Source organism: Gorilla gorilla, chromosome 15 (assembly GCF_029281585.2).
Source record: "Gorilla gorilla gorilla isolate KB3781 chromosome 15, NHGRI_mGorGor1-v2.1_pri, whole genome shotgun sequence".
Lineage (NCBI taxonomy): Eukaryota > Metazoa > Chordata > Mammalia > Primates > Hominidae > Gorilla > Gorilla gorilla.
In genome coordinates, this window is record NC_073239.2 from 75,146,578 (window position 1) to 75,170,856 (window position 24,279).

A 24,279-nucleotide genomic window follows, 5' to 3' on the forward strand; every position below is an offset into this window, starting at 1 on the left:
TTCACAGAAAGCTGTGAAGTGACAAAGATGTAAACAGTAACGTAAATGTTAAAAGTAGTGGCAAAAACAGCAATTACTTTTGCACCAACCTAATAGGGGCCTTTGCTTCAATGTTTCTTCTATTAAACCATCCCGACCGCTCCTCCATGGACAGATTCAAGATTCACAGACGCTACTTTAGCTGCTTAATTCTGGAGTAAAATAAAAACTTTCAGAAAGACTACTAACTATTGTCTGTACGTATTATTCTCTAAAGCATCATTAGCATAGGCTTTGCAATTAGGAAGTCTGTGGGTTTGTTCCTGGCTCTGCCGTGGGACACTGGGAAAGTTAATCTCTCTGAGCGTCGGTCCCCACAGATAAGAAAACACATATTCTTGATATTTCTTGAGAAGATTAAATATTAGGCAAAACGCCTAGCACAGAATAGGGTCTCAGCATCTTTTGCCCCCCAAGAGCATGAATCAAAGCTTCGGAATTGCGTCGTCTCTCGGCTGCCCCTTGGCAGCCAGGTCCTCAGTGACCTCTTCACAGTGAGCTGAGACCGAACCTCTTCACAGCCGCGCGTGGGTGCGGCTTTGGGGCGTGCTGGGAGGGAAGGACAGGGAGGCCGGCTCCGCCCCCTCAGGGCGACCGGCGCGCCTGATCGCCGCGGCCTCCGCGCCCACGCACTCGCATTCGCGCCCGCCAGCGCCTCTTTTCCCCGAGTCCTGGCGACGGCAGCACCTGCAAGGGTTTGGGTCCAACGCGGAATGAGGCACAGCCTGGGACAGCCCGGGCCCAGCGCGCCGCGGCCGCGCGAGGCCCTCGCCGTCGCCGACGCCCGAGCGCTGGAGCCCCGGCCCCGCCCCCCGAGCGCCGAGACTTGTTGGCCGCGGAGACTGCGACCCTCTTCTCTCCGTCGGCGTTACTACCATGCCGCTCTACGAGGGCCTGGGGAGCGGCGGGGAGAAGACGGCGGTCGTGATCGACCTGGGAGAGGCCTTTACCAAGTGAGTGGCCGTGACGCCAGCTGTGTTCGACCCGAGGGGAGGGCGGGTGGCAGAGCCCCAGGCACTGCCTGGGTCCTCATCGCCGACTCGTTGGGCAGCTCTGGGCCTCCCCTTTTCTTCAACCAGCGCCCTTGCAAATAACAGCTCTTATTATTTCCTCCCTGGGCGATGCGAATCCGAGGATCGGGGTCTGACTCCCAGAGAGGCCCAGAAAGCTTCGGTTGAATTGCCCTCGTCGCCGCCCCTTGTCATCACCCCAAACCCAACAAACCCTTTGGGATCATCTGTGTAGGGGATGACAACCGTGACCTAGACCCCGCTTACCCTGGGCTCCTCAGTTGAGGAAGGCAGCCAACCGAATGTAAATGCTCGATGACGAATTTCATCATAAAATATTGAACGGAGCTTATTTTGGTGCTTAAAATGCAAAGATGTTTAAGACAGGGCTGTCGCTCCTCAAGAATTAGGGAGACTGGGCACATTAAGAGGTGAAACCCTATAGATAAGATTCTGGAAATCCTTTGTTGGCTCCCCTAAACTCGAAGGTTAGATTTGACATGTTTTAAACAAACCATCTTGTAAACAATAGAGAGGAGGTTCTCAATCTTTCGGATGGCATAGATCTCTTTAATGGCTGGATGAAAACCACAAATGCACAAATCTTAAGATCCTTACCCACAGTTTCAGGGAATTGGCGGACAATCATTGTGGTCCTGGGACCCTAGATTAAGAGTCCTTGTGATGGGCTCAACAGAGAGGGAAGTAACAGGCAATTACATCATATATGTATTTATGAAAATGAAACATTTGAAAAATCTTTTTGTATCTCTAGACACTTCCTGACGTATAGTAGGTATTTAATAACTATTTATTGACTAAATGGTTAAAAGAGCCTATTTAAAAATTGGACCCCAGGAACTCCAGAATTGGATTAAACATAGTCCTTGGTTAATGACATTCTCTTATTGTTCTATGCGAGGCCCTTACTTATTTATATTTTCTCATTAAAATTATTTTGAAAGCGTAATAAACAGTTCGAGGCTTCTAGTCAAAGATAATTATTTTGGCTGTACTTGGAAGAAATAAGCAAAAAGCTATATAAGACAGCAGGAAGATGATAAGATAAATGTGTGAAATAAAAAAGGAATTGAAGTCTAATGGCTTGCATTCTGAGATGTTTGAGGAGCACTGATGCAAGTAAACATGGAGACGGGAATAGGAGGAGATGGAGAGAATTATTTGGGAATACGAGGAGAGCAGTATCAAAAACTAGAAAGGACAAGAAGACAGGTGATGTTAAGACTAAACTAGTATGATGATCATTTTTAGCAACGTTTTTAGCAAATTTTTGTTTTACTAACATGAAACAAAAATGGAAATACCTAAATACTCAAGAAAAGAGCATCGTTTTAAAATAATGAAATATGTGGTTTTAAAAATAATACTGTAATTCCAGCAGTTTGGAAAGCTGAGGCGGGCTGACCACTTGAGCCCAGTAGTTCAAGACCAGCCTGGGCAACATGGGGAAACCCAGCTCTACACAAAATACAAAATTTAGCCGGCGGTGGTGTCGTGCCCGAAATCCTAGCACTTTGGGAGGCCAAGGGGAGAGGATCGCTTGAGCCTGGGAAGCGGAGGCTGCAGTGATCTGAGTTTGTGCCACTGCACTCCAGCCTGGGCAACACAGCGAGACCCTGCCTCAAAAAAAAAAAAAAGTGATAGCAATGAAGATTATGTTAATATGGGCAGAAGCTTACTGTATGAGTTAATTATGTATGAAGTGTGATTATAACTATGTCAAATATGTATGCATAATCATAAGAAGTAGACTGAAAGTGAATACACCAATATGGAAGCTAACAATATTAGAATGATGGAATTATGAGTGATACAGATGAATTATATGAATGAAGTCACATAATGTAGTACAGATTCAGAGTTGTAGATATGTCTTGACTAAATTCTGCTAAAATTAACAACTAGGAAAAAAGTTGGCCAGGCGCGGTGGCCCACGCCTGTAATACCAGCACTTTGGGAGGCCGACGCGGGCGGGTCACGAGGTCAGGAGATCGAGACTATCCTGGCTAACACGGTGAAACCTCGTCTCTACTAAAAATACAAAAAAAAAAAAAAAAAAAATTAGCCCTGCGTGGTGGCCGGCACCTGTAGTCCCAGCTACTGAGGAGGCTGAGGCAGGAGAATGGCGTGAACCTGGGAGGCGGAGCTTGCAGTGAGCTGAGATCGCGCCACTGCACTCCAGCCTGGGTGACAGAGCCAGACTCCGTCTCAAAAAAAAAAAGTAAATGCTGCCCTAAAATAATACATTTGTTTTTTTTAGTATCACGAATTTGATAGAATTTTTTTCTGTTAATACACAAGCATTAATAAATAGTATTAACTTATTAGTTTTGTGGAGTGATTTTTTTTTTGATCCCTTTAAATACATCAGGTATTTTCAAATGTTATTGTGGCCATTGTTTTGAAACAAATACAGAGAAAATTAGTTTCTGTGACAAATATTTAAAAGAATACTATAAGTTGTTTCAATTTTCCATTTATTTGCAGGTGTGGATTTGCTGGAGAAACTGGTCCAAGATGTATAATTCCTAGTGTGATAAAAAGAGCTGGGATGCCTAAGGTATTTAAAAAAAAAAATTAGCAAAATAAATACCATACTATAAAATATTTTAAAATATGACTTCAAGTAAGATTGATTAAAACAGTACTAAAGGCCAGCCGTGGTGGCTCACGCCTGTAATCCCAACACTTTGGGTGGCTGAGGCGGGTGGATCACCTGAGATCAGGAGTTTGAGACCAGCCTGGACAACATGGTGAAACCCCGTCTCAACTAAAAATACAAAAATTAGCCGGGAGTGGTGGCAGGCACCTCTAATCCCAGCTCCTCAGGGGCCCGAGACAGGAGAATTGCTTGAACCCGGGAGGCGGAGGTTGCAGTGAGCCAAAATCAAGCCATCGCACTCCAGCTTGGGGGGCAAGAGCAAGACTTTGTCTCAAAAAAAAAAAAAAAAAAAAAGAAACAAGAAACAGTACTAACTATATACTTTGTGGCTATATTTCCAAGGAAAAGTTTTTCTTTTTAAATCAACTTTATCAAGGTTTAATTTTGCACAGCATAAGTATATCATGTTGTACAACTACCACCACAATCCAGTTTTAGAACGTTTTCATCACCCCAGTAAAATCCCTAATACCCGTTTACAATTAATCCTCATTCCTATCCTCAGCCCATTAGGGTGTACCTTCTGTTTCTATAGATTTGTCTTTTCTGTACATTTTATGTAAATGGAATCATATATCGAGAGAAAAATTTTAACTTCAGTAAAATACTTTTATAAGTCTTATAACCACTGAATTATTTTATTATTTATAATATATCAGATATTTATTCCCTTATTTACAGTTTCAAAACCCAGAGAATTTTGAAAACAAACTTTCAAAAAGTTTCTTGCCACAGCTAATTTGGCAGATTAGAAATTACAACCAGTAGAAAGAATGATTTTGCATGTTATAAAATTCACTTGTTAAAAAATGAGATGTAGCTGTTACCACAGTAACATTATATATGCATTCCAGAAAATACCTTTGTTCTGCAAAATGGTACATTTTTAAAAAACAAAACAAAACAGGCTTATGGGAAAAATAAGCTTGAGGTAGTCCATACAAAACCTGTGTAACTTTGTAATCAGAGGACTAGCAAAAACGATAATTGATGCCTCCACAAAATTTAAATAGGATTGGCAGGCAGCTGAGTGTGGCTGGAGGCTATCTTAGGGAATATTAAAAATAAAATTGTGGGCTGGGCAGATTACACGCCTGTAATCGCAGCACTTTGGGCGGCCGAGGCGGGCAGATCACGAGGTCAGGAGATCGAGACCATCCTGGCTAACACAGTGAAAACCCATCTCTACTAAAAAAAAAAAAAATTAGCCAGGCATGGTGGCAGGCGCTGGTATTCCCAGCTACTTGGGAGGCTGAGGCAGGAGAATGGCATGAACTCGGGAGGCGAAGCTTGCAGTGAGCCGAGATTGCGCCACTGCACTCCAGCCTGGGTGACAGAGCGAGACTCCATCTCAAAAAAAGAAAAGAAAAGAAAAGAAAATCGTGGAGGTGGTGCGCACCTGTAGTCCCCAGCTACTTGGGAGGCCGAGGTGGGAGGATCACTTGAGCCCAGGAGGTTGAGGCTGCAGTGAACCAAGATTGCACCACTGCATTCCACCATGGGTGACAGAGTGAGACCCTGTCTCAAAAATAAACAAATAAAAATAAAAGTCATGGATTGAAAATGTTAGCCAGTGGGTTCTGAGTCAGTGCAGATGGTAGCAAGCTCTGAGCCAGTGGGACTGTTATTAAGTAGCAACTAGGAGGAAATGCAACCCAGCAGAGTCATGGATCCACTCTGAGGCACGAATTGCTGGTGTAGGGAGTTATTTAAACTTTTCTTATGAATAGATCTGAAAGCATATCTACCTGTGTGATAACTGAGTTGATGACTTTCTTTTTCTTGATGAAGGTTATACTTCCATTATAACTTGCCTAATATTAACTAATACAACTATAACATTTTTCTGACATTATTTCCTTTTTTAGCAATCGCATACAAGCATATTTGGTTTTATAAAAACACATGTTGGCCAGATGCGGTGGCTCACTCCCAGCACTTTGGGAGGCTGAGGCAGGCGGATCACCTGAGGTCAGGAGTTCCAGACCAGCCTAACCAACAAGGAGAAACCCTATCTCTACTAAATATACAAAATTAGCCGGGCATGGTGGCACATGCCTGTAATCCCAGCTACTCGGGAGGCTGAGGCAGGAGAATCACTTGAACCCCGGAGGTGGAGGTTGCAGTGAGCTGAGATTGTGCCATTGCACTCCAGTCTGGGCAACAAGAGCTAAACTCCATCTCAAAAAAAACAAAAAAACAAAAACAAAAACAAAAAACAACATGTTATAGCAGAATAGACGAGACCAGCAGTTTATATTTGGCATTTACATACATCAGAAATCTTTTTTTTTTTTTTTTTTTTTGAGGTGGAGTCTTGCTCCGTCGCCCAGGCTGGAGTGCAGTAGCATGATCTGGGCTCACTGCAAGCCCCACCTCCCGGGTTCATGCCTCAGCCTCCCGAGTAGCTGGGACTACAGTCGCCCACCGCCACGCCCAGCTAATTTTTTGTATTTTTTAGTAGAGACGGGGTTTCACTGTATTAGCTAGAATGGTCTGTATCTCCTGAGCTCATGATCCGCCCGCCTTGGCCTCCCAAAGTGCTGGGGTTACAGGTGTGAGCCACTGCACTCGGCCCAGAAATCTTTTTAATTACACTTGATTAAGGAATCATTTCATTGATTTTAAAATTTTCTGCAAATCCTTGGACAAGCCAGAAATATGGTAGATATTGGTGGTTTGATGTTCAAAAATGTGATGGAAGCCGGGTGTGGTCTCTCATGCCTGTAATCCCAGCACTTTGGGAGGCTGAGGTGGCCAGATCACTTGAGGCCAGGAGTTTGAGACTAGCCTGGCCAACATGGTGAAACCCCATCTCTACTAAAAATACAAATATTAGTTAGGTGTAGTGGCAGGCACCTGTGGTCCCAGCTACTCGGGAGGCTGAGGCAGGACAATCGCTTGAATCTGGGAGGCGGAGGTGGCAGTGAGCTGAGATCATGCCACTGTGCTGCAGCCTGGGCAACAGAGGGAGACTCCATGTCAAAAAAAAACGGGGGGGGGGAATGGAAGTTCCTGTTTACTAATTTTTCGTGTCATTTTGCTTTATAACAATTGGCATTACTGTGTTACCAGATAGATTTCTTACTGGATTAGACCCTGTACGTTTTTGTTGCCACTTTCCTTGGTGCTTTGAGCTTTTATCTTTTTTTTTTTTTTTTTTGAGATGGAGTCTCACTCCATCACCCAGGCGGGAGTGCAGTGTCATGATCTCTGCTCACTGCAACCTCCTCCTCCCGGGTTCAAGCCATTCTCCTCTCTCAGCCTCCCAAGTAGCTGGAATTACAGGCGCCCTCCACCACACCCAGCTAATTTTTTTTTTGTATTTTTAGTAGAGACGGGGTTTCGCCATGTTGGCCAGCCTGGTCTCGAACTCCTGACCTCAGGTGATCCACCCGCCTTGACCTCCCAAAGTGTTGGGATTACAGGCGTGAGCCACTGCACCCGAACGAGTTTTTACCTTCATTTGAAAAGACAGATACCTAAAAAATTATTTATATTTGATTATATATGGTTTGGAATCTTCTTTAAGCCACATAAAATCAAGAAGTTAGGTTGATGGTACTTCTTTTGAAAGAGTAAATGAAGAGAGGTCTGCCAATGATGCATCAGAGTACTGAGAGCTTTCTGAGGATCATAAGTGAAGCCATTGTTATATATTAGCATTGACTTAGCACTCATGGCTTGGTAATATGTGTGTAGGCTGCTTTTGTGCTAATGGTGTTTGTTGTCATTTTTATCACACATATTTATGAACAACCTACTATGTACCTGGAACTGTATTATTTGAAGAAAGATATATCATAAGCAAGCCAGAAATAGTTCTTGTGCATGGAGCTTATAATCTAGCAGAAAGGGGGACATTTTACAAGTAATTCAGTGTGGCGATGTTGCAAAAGAGAAGATATCAGTGTTTTTGGACTAACAGGGACTGAACCAAGTTGAGTATTTGAGGAAGACTTTGATGCTTTTTATTCAATGCTGAATTTTTTTTTTTTTTTTTTTTTTTTTTGAGACAGGGTCTCACTCTGTCACCCAGGCTAGAGTGCAGTGGCACGATCTTGGCTCACTGCAACCTCTGCCTCCCTGCAACCTCCACCTCCCAGGTTCAAGCAATTCTCCCACTTCAGCCTCCTGAGTAGCTGGGACTACAGGTGCACGCCACCACGCCCAGCTAATTTTTGTATTTTTAGTAGAGACAGGGTTTCACCATGTTGGCCAGGCTGGTCTTGAACTCCTAGCTTCAGGTGATCCACCTGCCTCGGCCTCCTAAAGTGCTGGAAATTCGTTTGTTTGTTTGTTTGTTTTTTGAGACAGAATCTGGTTCTGTTGCCCAGGCTAGAGAGCAGTGGAGCCATCTCAGCTCACTGCAGCCTCCTCCAGGGTTTTCAAGTGATTCTCCTGCCTCAGTCTCCAGAGTAGCTGGGACTATAGGCACGCACCACCACGCCTGGCTAATTTTTGTATTTTAAGTAGAGACAGTGTTTCACCATGTTGGCCAGCCTGGTCTCGAACTCCTGACCTCAAGTGATCCACCCACCTCGGCCTCCCAAAGTGCTGGGATTACAGGCATGAGCCACCACACCTGGCCTCAAAGCTGATTTTTATCATTCAAGCCAAAATGATAAGTCAGATGGAGGAAAAATGCATGTGAGCCACGCTCTTTACTTCCTATGAACACACACTTCCATTACCACAGACTAAAACATTCTGCCATCTTAGACATTCCGATTCTTAAGGATTCCTAATTTAAGAGATTACTCTGTATTTAATTTTTATATTGTCAATACAGATTGCTTTTAATTTATTCCCAGAAAATGTATTAGTAAATAATTGCATTTTAATCTTAATTTGAGGTTATTTTATTAATATAAATTAATAAATCATTTTAATTTTTTACAGCCTGTCAGAGTTGTTCAGTATAATATCAATACAGAAGAATTATATTCCTACCTAAAGGAATTCATCCACATACTATATTTCAGGTAAGATACATTTTGTTTTCTAGCTTTTATGATTACATAGATTTTCCTAATGCCATAGTGATAATTGGTTGTGTTACAGCTGAGGCCAAAAAAAAAAAAAAATTGACTTCTATTGCCATTTTTACATGCTTATTTTCAACCTTTTCAAAAATATATTTGAAGACTAGAAAACTGGCAGACATAAAGAGATATTGAAAATGAAATATTCATTAATGAAGTGAACTGATAATTAAATTATTCTACATTCATACAGTGAAATACCATGCAGCTCTTTAAAAAGAATTCTGCATCTGTATGTAGTAGTACAGGAAGCTGTGTGGGATATATCGATAAGTGAAATAAGCAAGTTAAAGAACCACACCTATGGAATGAATATTTCTGTTAAAACATACCCCCATACATCCATAAGAATGAAAAAAATATACAAACTTCTATCAGCGATAGTTCTGGGTAGTAGAAATATAAGGTTCTTGTACTTTGCAAGTTTTACGTGTCATAATATTTGGAGCTTTGTAAGCATATATTACTATCGTAACCTAAAAAAAAAGAAAATATCGCCAGGTGCTGTGGCTCACATCTATAGTACCAGCTACTCGGGAGGTTGAGATCAGGGGATGGCTTGAACCCAGGAGGCTGAGGTTGCAGTGAGGTGAGATTGCCCCTCTGCACTCCAACTTGGGCAACAGAGCCAGATCCTGTCTCAAAAAAAAAAAAAATCTATATAATGGCTCAAGTTGGTAATCATAGTAGGCTATAATTTTAGGTTTCTGAGATAAGTAAGTTAATGAAGTTCCTAGCACACTGCACGGTACATAGTAAGAGGTCAGAAATGTTATCTTTCTGGGGTAATAAAATGAAGATGTCTTTTTGTGATAAAATATCTTAAGCTAAGGTAGTACAGTTTCACTGTTCTTAAATTGTATGACTTAACAAAATGAATAAAAACTTTTACTTACTTTTAAAACTAAAACTTTCACTTTTCAGGCATCTATTGGTGAATCCCAGAGACCGCCGAGTTGTGATTATCGAATCGGTATTATGTCCTTCTCACTTCAGAGAGACACTCACTCGTGTTCTTTTCAAATATTTTGAGGTACCTGTCTTTATATCAAATAAGTAAATTGCTTTTGAAATAAAAAGAGAAGCAATAAAATTCTTAGCAATTTTTAGGGAATCTTCTCTTTTTTTTTGTTGGTAGGTACTCAAAACTTAAACTAATAAAAGCCCCTATTTTGTCTCATATTGTATATGGCACACAGTGTAGTTGGGGAACCAGATAACAGAAGATTCTTCAAACTGGCCATTTATTTTCTTCCTTTGTGTGGTTATTTCATGCTTTAGCATTTCATCCAACGCTTACATAATTGGATATTTCTTTTTATTACTGTTTATTTATTTTAATATAGGTTTTTCTATTTGGGGACTTTTTTTAATTCAGAATTAAAAGGTATATTCTGTGCTGTGGACTTTGCGATGTATTTCTTCCAGATCTTTCTAGCTTCCATTGTTTAGTTGTACTGTTCTGAATTTTGTCATTTTAGGCTTCAAATTCCTTTAAAATGGAATATTCAGTGCCTCCCTTAGAGTAAGTTGGTAATGCCAGGAATGAGACTTACCTCATGATATAAGTAATATTACCTGTAGCTTTGATTTTATAGGAATCAGGATTATTTTATCACCAAGAATATGTTTTAAGATTAGTATATTTCATAGTAGACCAGAATCTTAATTATTCAAATTTTTAAAAATCTTTGCCTTAAAATTTAGGTTTTATCAGCAAGGGAAAATGTAAGATTATATGTGTTAAGTGTATAAGAAATTAAGCACATATAAATGTGTTTTCATACATTTACTGAATTCAAAACATACCTAATACCAAAAATCACAATGTCTTTATGAGGTAAAGGCACTTAATATTTCTAAGTTATATTTTTGTAAAGCGGGTACAGGGAATCAGGTTGCATAGCCTCCAGTACTTACTGATGTCATGAGTCCAGGAATTTCATTTGTAGTAAGGAGAACATAAAGCAAAACAAGAAGTCGTGTCAGCTGTTATCTGAATAAAGTAGAATATTCTCTGTATTTATAATTAGAGTTTGTGTTAATATCCTTATCTTCTATATGACTAGAATACCTACTTTATCTATTTAGATAAGGGGAATACAGCCATTATTTTGTCTGCCATTCGATTATGATGGACTCTCATATTTTGATTGAATATCTAGTATTTGGGATGCCACCAGGTCTGGCAAATTCTTACTGAAAAAAATGTTGCACAGAGCCAACTATTTGTATATTTTGTTCTTTGGTTTAATTTTAACTGCCAATTACAGTTCAATTAGCCGGACGTGGTGGCATGCACCTGTAGTCCCAGCTACTCAGGAGACTAAGGTGGGAGGATTGCTTGAGCCCAGGAGGTCGAGGCTGCAGTGAGCTGTGATTGCACCACTGCAATCCAGCCTGGGCAATGGAGCAAGACTTTGTCTCTAAGTTAAAAATAAAAATTTAAATAAAAAGAAAAAGTAAAAATATATAGTTCATATTACAAACTTTGCAAATAAAGACAATGAAGAATTTTTTTTCTCTATTTTCATCTTAATGGTAAAGGCATCTCTCTATTTTTTAAATTTAACATCTTCCTCTAAATTTGTGTTTCTTGACCTCTTCTTTTTTTCTTTTTTTTTTTTTTTTTGAGACAGAGTCTTGCTTTATTGCCCAGGTTGGAGTGCAATGGCGTGATCTCGGCTCACTGCAACCTCCGCCTCCTGGGTTCAAGCAATTCTCCTGCCTCAGTCTCCCTTGTAGCTGAGACTACAGGCAGATGCCACAACACCCAGCTAATTTTTGTATTTTTAGTAGAGACAAGGTTTCACCATGTTGGTCAGGTTGGTTTCGAACTCCTGACCTCGGGTGATCTGCCCACCTCGGCCTTCCAAAGTGCTGGGATTACAGGCGTGAGCCTCTGTGCCCAGCCTCTAGACCTCTTCTTTTATCCCTTTCAATTTTCCCTTCCAAAAGAGAACAAGAATAAAGAAAAATGCTTCATAATTGTCATTTTGGAATGAAACAGTTGAGCTATTTTTATTACAGTGTATTTTGGTTATTGAGTGAATTTATATAAATCAACAAACTAGTTCTTAATTACTCTCATAAAATGGTTGAGTAGGTATCACCATATAAATTAATATAATGTTCCTGTGAATTTTTTCAAATATATTTGGATATAAGGCAAATACCTTTAAATAATGACACTCATTCTGGTTTTGTTGTATTGGTTTTGTTATTTTCTAGGTTCCATCTGTCTTGCTTGCTCCAAGTCATCTAATGGCTCTTCTGACGCTTGGAATTAATTCTGCCATGGTCCTAGATTGTGGATATAGGGAAAGCCTGGTGTTACCCATATCTTTTTTGTCAGCCAGCCACCTTTGCAGTTTTTACTCTACTTTAACTAAAATAATTGGGCTAATTATAAATGATTTGTATTGTACTGAACTATTTTGGGTTACTATGTACAAATATGAATTACAATGTGGAAAAAGTTCACAGGATTGTAAGACTGAAGTTTACTTTTTGTAGAAGTTATTATCATTTGGTCCCAGGATATACTCCAGGAGTATACCTCATGAATATTATGTTCAGTTTTTAAAAGAAAAATCAGGATGTGTCAAGTTGACTAGAATAGTCAAGTTTTAAGAAAAAAATCATACAAAGAGTAATTGGAGAAACTGAAATGAGTACGTTCAATCCAGAAAGATTTCAAAACTTAATGGCAACATGAAATCAGCCTTCAAACAGCTGAAGAGCTCACTGGCGTCTGTAGTCGCAGCTACTCAGGAGGCTGAGACAGGAGAGTGGCGTGAACCCAGGAGGCGGAGCTTGCAGTGAGCCGAGATCGTGCCACTGCACTCCAGCCTGGGCGACAGAGCGAGACTCTGTCTCAAAAAAAAAAAAAAAGAATACGTTTTTTCTTTTCTTTTTTTTTTTTTTTAAATCTCCAGAGGCTTTCATGAAGGCAGTATGCCTTAGTGTTTACAAGCTTGGGTTTTAGAATCAAATACACAATAAGTGCAATGCAAATCTCAGCTAAGCTTTTTACTACTTGGTCAGGTAGCTTAATCTCTTCGGGCCTCAGTTTCTTTATCTATAAATTGGCGATTATAATATTTCCATCTCATAGAAGAGTTGTGTTAGTTGAGTGAGGTAATATATATAAAGTGTTCAGCATAGGATTTGGCACATAGTAATTTTCTTAGTACGTGCTGTGGTTTTTATATCATTGACCATAGGCAAGAACTTACTAATAATTCAAGCTGTCCCAAAATTTAATTACTGACCATATAAACTAGTACATTTCTTTTCATTATAAATATTTAAGCAGAGTATAGATGAGCATCTCTTAGAATTGTCCTAGTGGACATTGCTTTATTGAAAAGGATGTTGACATGCATGAATGTAAGACTCTTGCAATTTTGAGATCTACATGTATATTTATTAGAAAAAATATTCATGGAAGGAAATTAAGCATCATTAACTCCTAAGGAATTTAATCAAGCAGTAGTGTTTTTTAGTATAAAGTACTTTGTGTTTAATTCTTAAAACAACCATGCAACGTGAGTATTATTATTCTCATTATATAAATGAGAATATTTACAGTTGGGATGGGTAGTTGACTCTTGTTACAAACATGTAGCCAGGATATAAACCCATGTTTGTTTCCAAAGCTGATGCTCTTACCAGTATACTTAGCAAACCCACAGTAAATATTGTTTACTTCCCTCTCAGCTCTGTCCTGTAGAAATATAATGTGGACCATGTATGTAATTTAGAGTGTTCTAGGCTGGGTGCCGTGGCTCACACATGTAATCCTAGCACCTTGGGAGGCTGAGGTGGGCAGATCACCTGAGGCCAAGAGTTCGAGACCAGCCTGGCCAACTTGTCAAAACCCCATCTCTACGAAAAACACAAAAATTAGCCGGGTGTGGTGGCACATACCTGTAATCCCAGCTGCTTGGGAGGCTAAGGCACAAGAATCACTTGAAGCTGGGAGGTGGAGGTTGCACTGAGCCGAGATCGCACCACTGCACTCCAGCCTGGGCTACAGAGCAAGACCCTGTCTCAAAAAAAAGTTAATAGAGTTTTCTAAGCGCCACATTTTAAAAGGCATGAGAAAAGATGAAATTAATAGTATATTTTATTTAACCCAATGTATTCAAAATATTCCAGTATTCCATCAATACAAAAATTATAATGAGGTATTTTAGTGGGGTTTTTTGGTATTAAAACCTTCTAAATTTGGTGTGTAGCTTAGTCTTAGAGCACATCTCAATTCAGACTAGCCATATTTCATGTATTAAGTAGCTGCACAGGCCTAGTGGCTACTTTGTCAGATGCCCCAGCTGTATCTAATGAATTGTGTGTGGTCATGTGCTTATGTGTATTTTTATTCTGTTTTCTTTGATGAAGAACATGAAAAAAACTTACTCTTTGATTTTTCTGTAACTATGTTAAAAATAAGAAATAAAAATTTGTCACTAAAGCATATTTAGAACAATACTGCAAAAGGTGACGAAAATATCAAGGAAACCACATTTTATCTCCTAAAATAGTAGTATCCTTGACTACTCTATAGATATATGAAGGAATCCCAGTTCTAAATTGTTGGGGAGCACTACCCCTAGGAGGAAAAGCTCTTCACAAGTAAGTTTCTTGGAATTTAACACATTCATTTCACCCGTGCCACAAAAACAGTTGCTAATCTGTTTGTTGATCAGTGATCAATAGAGGGCTTGTGATATGGACAGTGAATTTTATTCATTCCACCCTCTATTAGCTTCGAGTATATTCATTTTTTAAGAATAAACCAGTTTTTTTAATTGTTAATTTTTGTGGGTACATAGTAGGTGTATATATTTATGAGGTACCTGGGATGTTTTGATACAGGCATGCAATGAGAAATAAGCACATCATAGAGAATGGGGTATCCATCTCGTCAAGCATTTATCCTTTGAGTTACAAACAATCCAGTTACACTCTTTACATGATTTTAAAATGTACAATTAAGTTATTATTGTCTATAGTCAACCTGTGGTGCTATTAAATAGTAGGTCTTACTGTTTCTATTTTTTTGTACCCATTAATTATCCTCACCTCCCTTGTATCCCTCCACTATCCTCCCTGGCCTCTGGTAGCCATCTTTCTACTCTCTATGTCCATGAGTTACATTGTTTTGCTGTTTAGATCCCACAAATAATTGAGAACATATAATATTGGTCTTTCTGTGCATGGCTTATTTCACTTAACATAATGATCTCCAGTTCCATCAGTGTTGTTGCAAATGACTGGATCTCATTCTTTTTTATAGCTGAATAGTATTCCATTGTGTATATGTACCACATTTTTTTCTTTTTTTTTTAACTTTTATTAAGTTTAGAGATACAAGTGCAGGTTTATTACATAGGTAAACTTATGTCATGGGAAAGACCTTTATTATTATTATTATTGAGATGGAGTGTCGCTCTGTCACCCAGGCTGGAGTGCAGAGGCATGATCTCGGCTCACCGCAACCTCCGCTGCCTGGTTTCAAGCGATTCTCCTGCCTCAGCCTCCCGAGTAGCTGGGACTACAGGCATGCGCCGCCATGCCTGGCTAATTTTGGTATTTTTAGTAGAGATAGAGTTTTGCCATGTTGGCCAGGCTGTTCTCAAACTCCTGACCTCAGGTGATCCACCCGCCTCAGCCTCCGAGAGTGCTGGGATTACAGGCGTGAGCCACCGTGGCTGGCAGGAAGATCATTTTTATTTAAATCATAATAATCGGGCTGGGTGTGGTGGCTCACACCTGTAATCCCAGCACTCTGGGAGGCCAAGGCAGATGGATCACCTGAGGTCAGGAGTTCAAGACCAGCCTGGCCAACATGGCAAAACCCTATCTCTACTAAAAATACAAAACTTAGCCGGGCATGGTGGCGGGCACCTGTAATCCCAGCTACTCGGGAGGGTGAGGCAGGAGAATCACATGAACCTAGGAGGTGAATGTTGCAGTGAACCCAGATTGCGCCACTTCACTCCAGCCTGGGCAACAGAGTAAGACTGTCTCCAAAAAAAAAATCATAATAATCTATTATGTAGTTAAAAGTATCAAATAAGGATATCAGTTTCAATATTTTCATTCCAGTAACTTTTTTTTTTAATTTCAGAGAGTTGGAAACTCAACTATTGGAACAATGTACTGTTGACACAAGTGTTGCTAAAGAACAGAGCCTTCCCTCAGTGATGGGTAAATTCATTTTAAGTGGTTTAGGAGTGGTTTACACTCTCTTTTTGTTCTTCAACTTGTATTTTAGTCTTTGCTCCATTGCATGATTATTCTCTTTTCTCCCCATGCCCTGATGGTACTGCTTCAACTATAAGCTCACCATTGAACTTTTAATCACTAAATTCAATAGTTTGATTTTAGTCATCCTTTCCAGAACTTTTGACATTGTGGATCATCATGTACTCTTGAATGCTCTCTTCTCCTTGGCTTTCAGGATTCTTTTTTTTAGTGGTTGTCTATTATTTCCCCAAATATTCCTCTGGCTTCCTCTGCTCTTGCTTTCTCTACTGGTATTCCACTAGGGATCTAGTGTTTGTTCCTTCTTTTTCTCTACTGGCTTTTTAACTGATCTTATCTACTCCCACAACTTCTACATCTGCATGCTGTTGATTCTGAAATGTGTCACTGGGCCCGATCCTTCTTCTGAACTTGATATTCATATTTCCAACTGATTATTAGAGACTGTGCATGTCTCTAGGCACCTCAAACTTAAGATTTCCAAAAGTGAACACATTATGTCTTTCCTCAAATTCATTTCAATTATTAAAGATAATATCTTCCTTGTCTCCCGTTTTACAAAACTGGGAGTTATCATAGCCTTTCAATTCTTCAGAAATCTCTTTCAGATCTCATTTTTCTTTCTTTCTTTCTTTTTTTTTTTTTTTTTTAACCTTCCACACCATTGAACACCCGAGAGCAAAGACACTGTTTTAATCTAGGCCCTCATTTCTTAGATTATTACAGAAGTCTACTCTGGATGGATTCGGTCTGTTTCACACTGTTGCCAGGAATAACTTTCCACAAATATTTTTATGTTTTTGAGACAGGATCTCACTCTGTTGCCCAGACTGGAGGGCAGTGGTGCGATCTTGGCTCACTGCAGTCTCCACCTCCTAGGCTCAAGCCATCCTCCAGTCTCAGCCTCCTGAGTAGCTGGGACTACAGGCGCAAGCCACCACACCCAGCTAATTTTTGGGGGGTACATTTTGTAGAGATGGGGTTTTGCCATGTCGCTTAGGCTGGTCTCGAACTCCTGAGCTCAAGCAATCCACCAGCCCCCGCCTCCCAAAATGCTGGGATTACAGCCTGAGCCACTGTGCCCAGCCAATTTTTCACAAAATAAATATAAATACATTGCTCTTTTGCTTGAGAATTTTTGTAAGCTCCTACAAGTTAAAATCCAAATTATCTGTTGGATATAAATGTTTCTTCAAAATCTGAGTTTGTTCTACCTCTTATCCTTAGATCACTAAACTTTATCCTTTGCTCCTTATTAAAGCTACAGTAAATTTCTTACAGTTGTCGAGGCACCGTGAGTCCTAGCACAGCCCTGTGCCTTCGTTTATTCTTTTTCTTTCCCTGGGATGTTTTTCTTTGCCTAGTTGGGTTTTTGATCCCTCTGCATGACTCAGCTGGAATGTCATCTTAATGGTGAAGCCTTCCTCATCTTCCCTAAGCAGAATAAATTGCTCCTCTCTGTTAAGCCCTTGGCAGTAATTTATTATAGCACATATGACACATTCTCATTTGCCTGTTAACTCACTTGTTTCCCTCAGGAGACTTTGAGGATCCCTGTCTTATTTATTTTTCAATCTGCAGCACCTAGTGTAGTGCTAGGGCATTGAATATATGTTGGAAAGCGAGATTTTTGCGACACTTAGGCATACCTATGTTTTCCTGTTGTTCCCTATTGATAGTTAAGTTAATAGCATTTTTCATTCTGTAGGTCCAATTATAGCTTTCAAATTCCAGATAACTTTGTGATGTCTTAGTATATTTTGGTGACAGGTAATTTATAAAAGGTCTTCAAAGATAAGAAATTCAGTGTAGCATCCCAAGATGTTCTTTGTAAACGTCTTTAAACCCAATAATATTTCCATAAAATTATAAACGATACATTCTTGGATATTCTTTTTCTAGTCAACCTTGTACTGATTCTAACCTTTCCTTTTAATACTCACAATCTGAGTCTGTGATAGCCATGCAGTCCTACAAAATTGTGGAATCAAATCATACAAATATTTGCTGAAGCACCCACTTAGTAGGATCAGAAATGCAAATACGGCTGGGCACGGTGTCTCACGCCTGTAATCCCGGCACTTTGGGAGGCCAAGGTGAGTGGGTCACTTGAGGTCAAGAGTTCGAGACCAGCCTGACCAATATGGTGAAATCCTGTTTCTACATAAAAAAAAAAAAATTAGCTGGGCGTGGTGGCTAATCCTGTAATCCCAGCTACTCAGGAGGCTGAGGCAGGAGAATCGCTTGAACCTGGGAGGCGGAGGTTGCAGTGAGCCGAGATCAAGCCATTGCACTCCAACCTGGGTGACAGAGGGAGACTCTGTCTCAAAAAAAAAAAAAGAAAAAGAAATGCAAACAAATTTAAAATGTCTCTTTTCCAGGTTCTTAGCAAAGATTATATGCAAGTCTGAGATATGCTTGAGTATCCTTAAGTGAATTTTGAATGAGCCTCTTTCATTTAGTATTTAGAACTTAGTTTAAAAAAGAATGAATATATCATAGTAACTCAAAAAGGCTAACCTAAGTACACTGATTGGAAAAATGTACAGTTTAAATTATATACCAATATATTATGCTTCTTATTTTCCTAACTGAAATGTAAGCATTTTTTTTAGAGCCAGAGCCAGGGAATGCCTCTTGTTTCTAGTCTTTACTTGCAAAATTTAAATAGTTATAATTATTTGCCCCTTATGATTAAGGAGCTTCTTCCCAAAGCAGCATCTACTCTTAGCTAAATTAAACTCTTTATTTCCAGGCCTGCCTTACATTTGCCTGAAGAAAACAGTTTCTCATATTACCAAAGTTGTTTGACACATGTTAAAATTTATATAAATGTTCCGAGAGAGCATTGAAGTTGTGGAATGCTGTAGGTTTTAGCACTTATTTTTAAATTGCAGGTTCTTACAGTCAAGTTACATTTCTCTCATCTATTTATAATCAGGATTAAATCTTCTGGCATATCTTTACCCTCTTGATAAATTTTAACACTTAAAGATAGGAAATCTTCAAAAATTTTTTATAATGTACTGGCCCCACAGGTAAAATAAAACTTCGAGCATGTTATCTTTAGTATGTCTGTTTATTTATAAACCATATATGTACTATTGTTACTATATTATGAAACACAAAAGTAAGCCTTTGGAAAGGATGAGATAATAAAGGTAAAATAATAAATAATTCTAAACTTATACTTACTAAAGATAAAAATCTTTTGCAATATAATTAAATATTAAATATGCTTTTTTTAAAAAATTATGGCTTAACATTTTAATGGTGTGGTTTCTAAGTTTACCTAATTTTAATGGCTCTCAGAACTGAAAGTTATAGTTGACAACAAATGTAGATCCAGGTGGAAGAAGGCCATAATTATGCTTATTAAATAATGATTTATTTTTCAGCTATAGATGTCTATCTTCCCTGATATCAATAATTTGTTCTTATAAATCAATGAAAATATTTTTACATATTTTACAATGGGTTAAAAATTATTATTATTATTATTTTTTGAGACGGAGTTTCACTCTTTTTGCCCAGGCTGGAGTGCAATGGCACGATCTTGGCTTACCCCAAACTCCTCCCGAGTTCAAGCGATTCTCCTGCCTCATTCTCCTGAGTAGCTGGGATTACAGGCATGCACCACCACACCCAGCTTTCTGTATTTTTAGTAGAGACGAGGTTTCTCCATGTTGGTCAGGCTGGTCTTGAACTCCCGACCTCAGGTGATCGGCCCACCTTGGCCTTCCATAGCGCTGGGATTACAGGCGTGAGCCACCGCGCCTGGCCCCAAGGTTAAAAATTCTTAGTTTCGAAGACTTTAGGTTAGAAAATTTTGTTTCTGAGACAGATTTTTGGCAACAAAATTTTATAACAATGGTAATATATCCAAACATTCACTTTCCAAAGGCTCCCTGTATTGCATGAAGATAGATATACTTGGTATCTTTAGCTGAACTTTGAATGAGCCTCTTTCATTTAGTATTTAGAACCTAATTCAAAAAAGAATGAATAAGTACTTTCTCAGTTGTTTTTTAAATGTCACCTTTACCTTGAAGTACAAGATTAAAAGATGGTGTGTGGTACTTTTTAAAAATATGTTAGCACATTACTGACAACTATTTATTATCACCAGAAAGATAAACTTGAAACTTCAATTTTTGGCTTCAATTTCCATGGTTTGTCTTGGCTTTGAATGATGATATTTCTTCCCTAAAACAAAATTAAATTTTTCTGTTAGACTTTTTGAGAAAATTATAGTAGTTGTATTTTTAAAATTTTTTTCTAAATTGAAAAATAGAAATGTGAAGGCAATTTAATAGACTGTTTTTAATTATTATTAAAGTTTTATAATTCTAAATAAAATATTTGTTTTAGGTTCAGTTCCGGAAGGTGTCTTAGAGGACATTAAAGGTAAACTAAGTTCTCATTTTTGTCCCTTTCATCCTTAAGTGTTACTTTGGAGGGCATATGCTTCTAAACATTTACACAGATAGAAAATATATTCATAATGTAATATCCTAAAAGTATTTAATATATAGGCTATGGGATACTCTAAGTACAAATTCCACTTTTTTTTCACACTTAGGGAAGCTGTGGCATAGTGATGATGTGTTACTGAAGCAGCTTCTCAATTGTATACAGAGTATACAGGGTTACCAGGGAACTAGTATTTTGCAGTGTGAAAGAACAGTTAAATTGCTTAAGAAAGCTACTGGTTTGATGTAGTATAATGTTTTTTACTCTAGTTTTCTTTATACATTTTTCTAAGAACTTCCAGAATTGTGACCAAAGTACTACACAGTACATTGTTTTCACCTAAGTGAGATTTATTGCTTCTACTTTGCTAGGGTGAATTTCTATGATAATGTTCAAATTGGGTTTTCTGGTATTTTTATTCACTAAAATAAAATACATTTAAAATATAATCTTCAATACTTGGCATGTCATTAATGTTAATAATTTAGGATGTTTAATAGACAGTAATGGATTTTACAGTTAAATGAGAGCTAGAGATAATCTAATACAGTTGGGGCTGTGAAATGTTGTTATTTGTTCAGTGTCACACAAGTAGGTAGGGTTAGAGCTCAGGCTACAAAATAGATCTTGCTTTCCATTATATTACCTATTATCTTTTATGTGTTTTAATTACCTAAATTCTTTTCAATTGTTATAAAATTTCAATCATTTGTAATGCTTATTACAGTAGTTCAAATAATACAGAAATATCTCAGGTAAAATGGTTTCCTTTCCTCTCTTCCATTTCTATCCTCCATGATATAACAATTGTTGACCATGTGGAGTGTTTTCTTTTCATATGACCTCCAACCTGTGAAAAGATGTGTAACTCTTCCATTAGTCAGGGAGACATCAGATTGGCAAAAATTTGAAAGACATCTGGTATTAGTGAGATTGTAGGAAAATGGATGTTTATTATTAGTAGTAAGGATTGCAAACTAACCTTTTTGGAAAGCAATCTGGCATATTTATGAAAATTCAAAGTGTTGCATCCCATCCAAAAAGTGTTATTGCATGAAGTTTGGTAACTTCATTATAAGGAATGTTGTGTAGCTGTTAAGAGCTAGAGTATTGTTTTGGAAGAAGGTCCATAATGTTAAGGAAGAAAGCATGTTGTTGAAGGTATGTTCAGTAGAAACCCGTTCTGTTAAAAACAAATATGCAGGGGCTGGGCGCGGTGGCTCATGACTAATCCCAGCACTTTGGGAGGCCAAGGTGGGCGGATCACGAGGTCAAAAGATCGAGACCATTCTGGCCAACATGGTGAAACCCCGTCTCTACTAAAAAGTACGAAAATTAGCTGGGCGTGGTGGCGCTCGCCTGTAGTCCCAGCTACTCAGGAGGCTGAGGCAGGAGAATTGCTTGAACCTGGGAGGCGGAGGTTGCAGTGAGCCAAGATCGCGCCACTGCACTCCAGCCTGGCAATAGAGCGAGACTCTGTCTAAAAAAAAAAAAAAAAATATGCAGGCTGGGTATAGTGGCTGGCCCCTGTAATCCCAGCACTTTGGGAGGCCAAGGCAGATGAATCACTTGAGCCCAGGAGTTCAAGACCAGCCTGGACAACGTGATGAACCCTGTCTCTACAAAAAATACAAAAATTAACCAGGTGTGGTGGTACAGACCTATAGTCCCAGCTATTTAGAGGGGCTGAGGTGGGAGGATCACTTGAGCCTGGGATCTCCTGGTGGAGGCTGCAGTGAGGCAAGTTCAGACCACTGCACTCTAGCTTGGGTGACAGAGCAAGACTGTCTCAAAAGAAAACAAAAACAAAAACTAATATGCAGCATACACATATTGTATTGTGTGATCTTGAACTGGGATGCAGAGGTTGCAGTGAGCCAAGATCACGCCATTGGACTCCAGCGTGGATGACAGAGTGAAACTCTGTCTCAAAAAAATAAAAATAAAACTACAAAAAATTAGCCAGGCATGGTGGTGCACACCTGTAGTCCCAGCTACTTGGGAGGCTGAGGTAGGAGGATCACTTGAACCCCAGAGGCGGAGGTTGCAGTGAGCTAAGATTGCGCCACTGCACTCCAGCCTGGGCAAGTCAGTCTCGACTCCATCTCAAAAACAAAAAAAAGATCTCAAGGCTAGGTATTTACTTTGCTTAGATAGTCACGAGAACTTGAATAAAATATAAAACATATAAGTAGCTTTAGCGCCTAGCTCACTGTCTAGCATAGTAGCATATTGTGGATTCTCAACACATGTGTTTTGAATTTGTGAATGAAATTCACTACATAATGTATTATGAAAAGAATTGTGTATAATATATATCATATCAATATGCATTATATCATATATATTATACATAATTCTTTTCATAATATATATGGCTAACATGCTTTACAAGTAATACAACCAAGTTGTCAGATTTCTTGCATTTAACATCAATTTTGTCTCTACTTTAAAAAAGGTATTCCTTAACTACCTTGAAATAATTTTAAGCAGCTTATTATAAAAAATACTTTGCAATAGAATTTTTAAAAGAAAGTTTTCAAAATGCAAAAAGTAAAGTGATATAGTAGAAAGAAAGTGGTAGTGTTGGGTTGTGCTAATGAGGAACAATCATTACAAAAAGCCCAAAACTAAGGAATGTTAAATTGCAACTAAGAGCAAAATTTGGCATTGTACCAGCCAGGCGCAGTGGCTCATGCCTGTAATCCCAGCACTTTGGGAGGCCAAGGCAGGTGGATCACTTGAGGTCAGGAGTTCGAGACCAGCCTGACCAATATGGCGAAACCCTGTCTCTACTAAAAATACAAAAATTAGCTGGGCATGGTGGCGTGTGCCTGTAATCCCAGCTACTTGGGTGGCTGAGGTATGAGAATCACATGAACTCAGGAGGCGGAGGTTGCAGTGTGCCGAGATCACGCCACTGCACTCCAGTCTGGGCAATAGAGTGAGACTCTGTCAAAAAAAAAAAAAAAAAAATTGGCGTTGTGTTCTGACCAACCAACATTTTTATTAATTTTATTTCTTTTTTTTTCCAGTTTCTTTTTGGTAACATCTTTTCACAACAAGATTCCTTAAAAAGAATCAGACAGAGAGAGGGAGAAAGAAAATCTGGTTTAAAGAAATATGCTATTCAGTTAGAATAGCTACATTTTTATGATGGTAAAATTAATTTTTATTGTGGTCCTCCTTATACAAGAGATATCAAACAACAGTTTCCTCAAAGGTGATTTTTTTAAAATGAGGTTTTATACAAGATGAATGTACAACATGTCTTATGACACCTTAGTCAATGAAAAAGGTTGTTTTTTTGTTCTGGTTTGTTTTTTTTCTTTGAGATGGAGTTTCACTTTTGTTGCCCAGGCTGGAGTGCAGTGGCGCGATCTCTGCTCACTGCAACCTCCACCTCCCGGGTTCAAGCAATTCTCCTGCCGCCTCCTCCGGAGCAGCTGGGATTACAGGCACCCGCCACCACGCCCGGCTAATTTTTTGTATTTTTAGTAGAGATGGGGTTTCGCCCTGTTGGGCAGGCTGGTCTCGAACTCCTGACCTCAGGTGATCCGCCTGCCTCGGCCTCCCAAAGTGCTGGGATTACAGGCGTGAGCCACTGCACCTGGCCAAAACAGGTTTTTTAATGAACAAATTATTGTTAGCTAACTAAAGATGGGAATAGAGTTTATAAAATCCAAAGGAATAGATGATGAGCATGTTCACTTGAATAGAATTGTTTTAACTGGGGTGTAGGTACACTCTGTTCAAT

At 39.1% G+C, this 24,279-nt stretch overlaps 1 protein-coding gene across 1 annotated transcript in view; it reads left to right on the forward strand.

The window, feature by feature from the left end:
• Positions 1 to 605: 605 nt before the first annotated feature.
• ACTR10 (actin related protein 10) overlaps positions 606 to 24,279 on the forward strand; it is a 33,429-nt gene continuing 9,755 nt past the window's right edge. The window contains exons 1-8 of the mRNA XM_019009658.4: positions 606 to 992; positions 3,558 to 3,630; positions 8,635 to 8,717; positions 9,702 to 9,810; positions 12,009 to 12,116; positions 14,347 to 14,414; positions 15,913 to 15,992; positions 20,421 to 20,456. Coding sequence (XP_018865203.1) covers positions 916 to 992; positions 3,558 to 3,630; positions 8,635 to 8,717; positions 9,702 to 9,810; positions 12,009 to 12,116; positions 14,347 to 14,414; positions 15,913 to 15,992; positions 20,421 to 20,456 — 634 coding nt within the window. The 5' untranslated portion in view covers positions 606 to 915. The remainder of the gene's footprint in view (positions 993 to 3,557; positions 3,631 to 8,634; positions 8,718 to 9,701; positions 9,811 to 12,008; positions 12,117 to 14,346; positions 14,415 to 15,912; positions 15,993 to 20,420; positions 20,457 to 24,279) is intronic.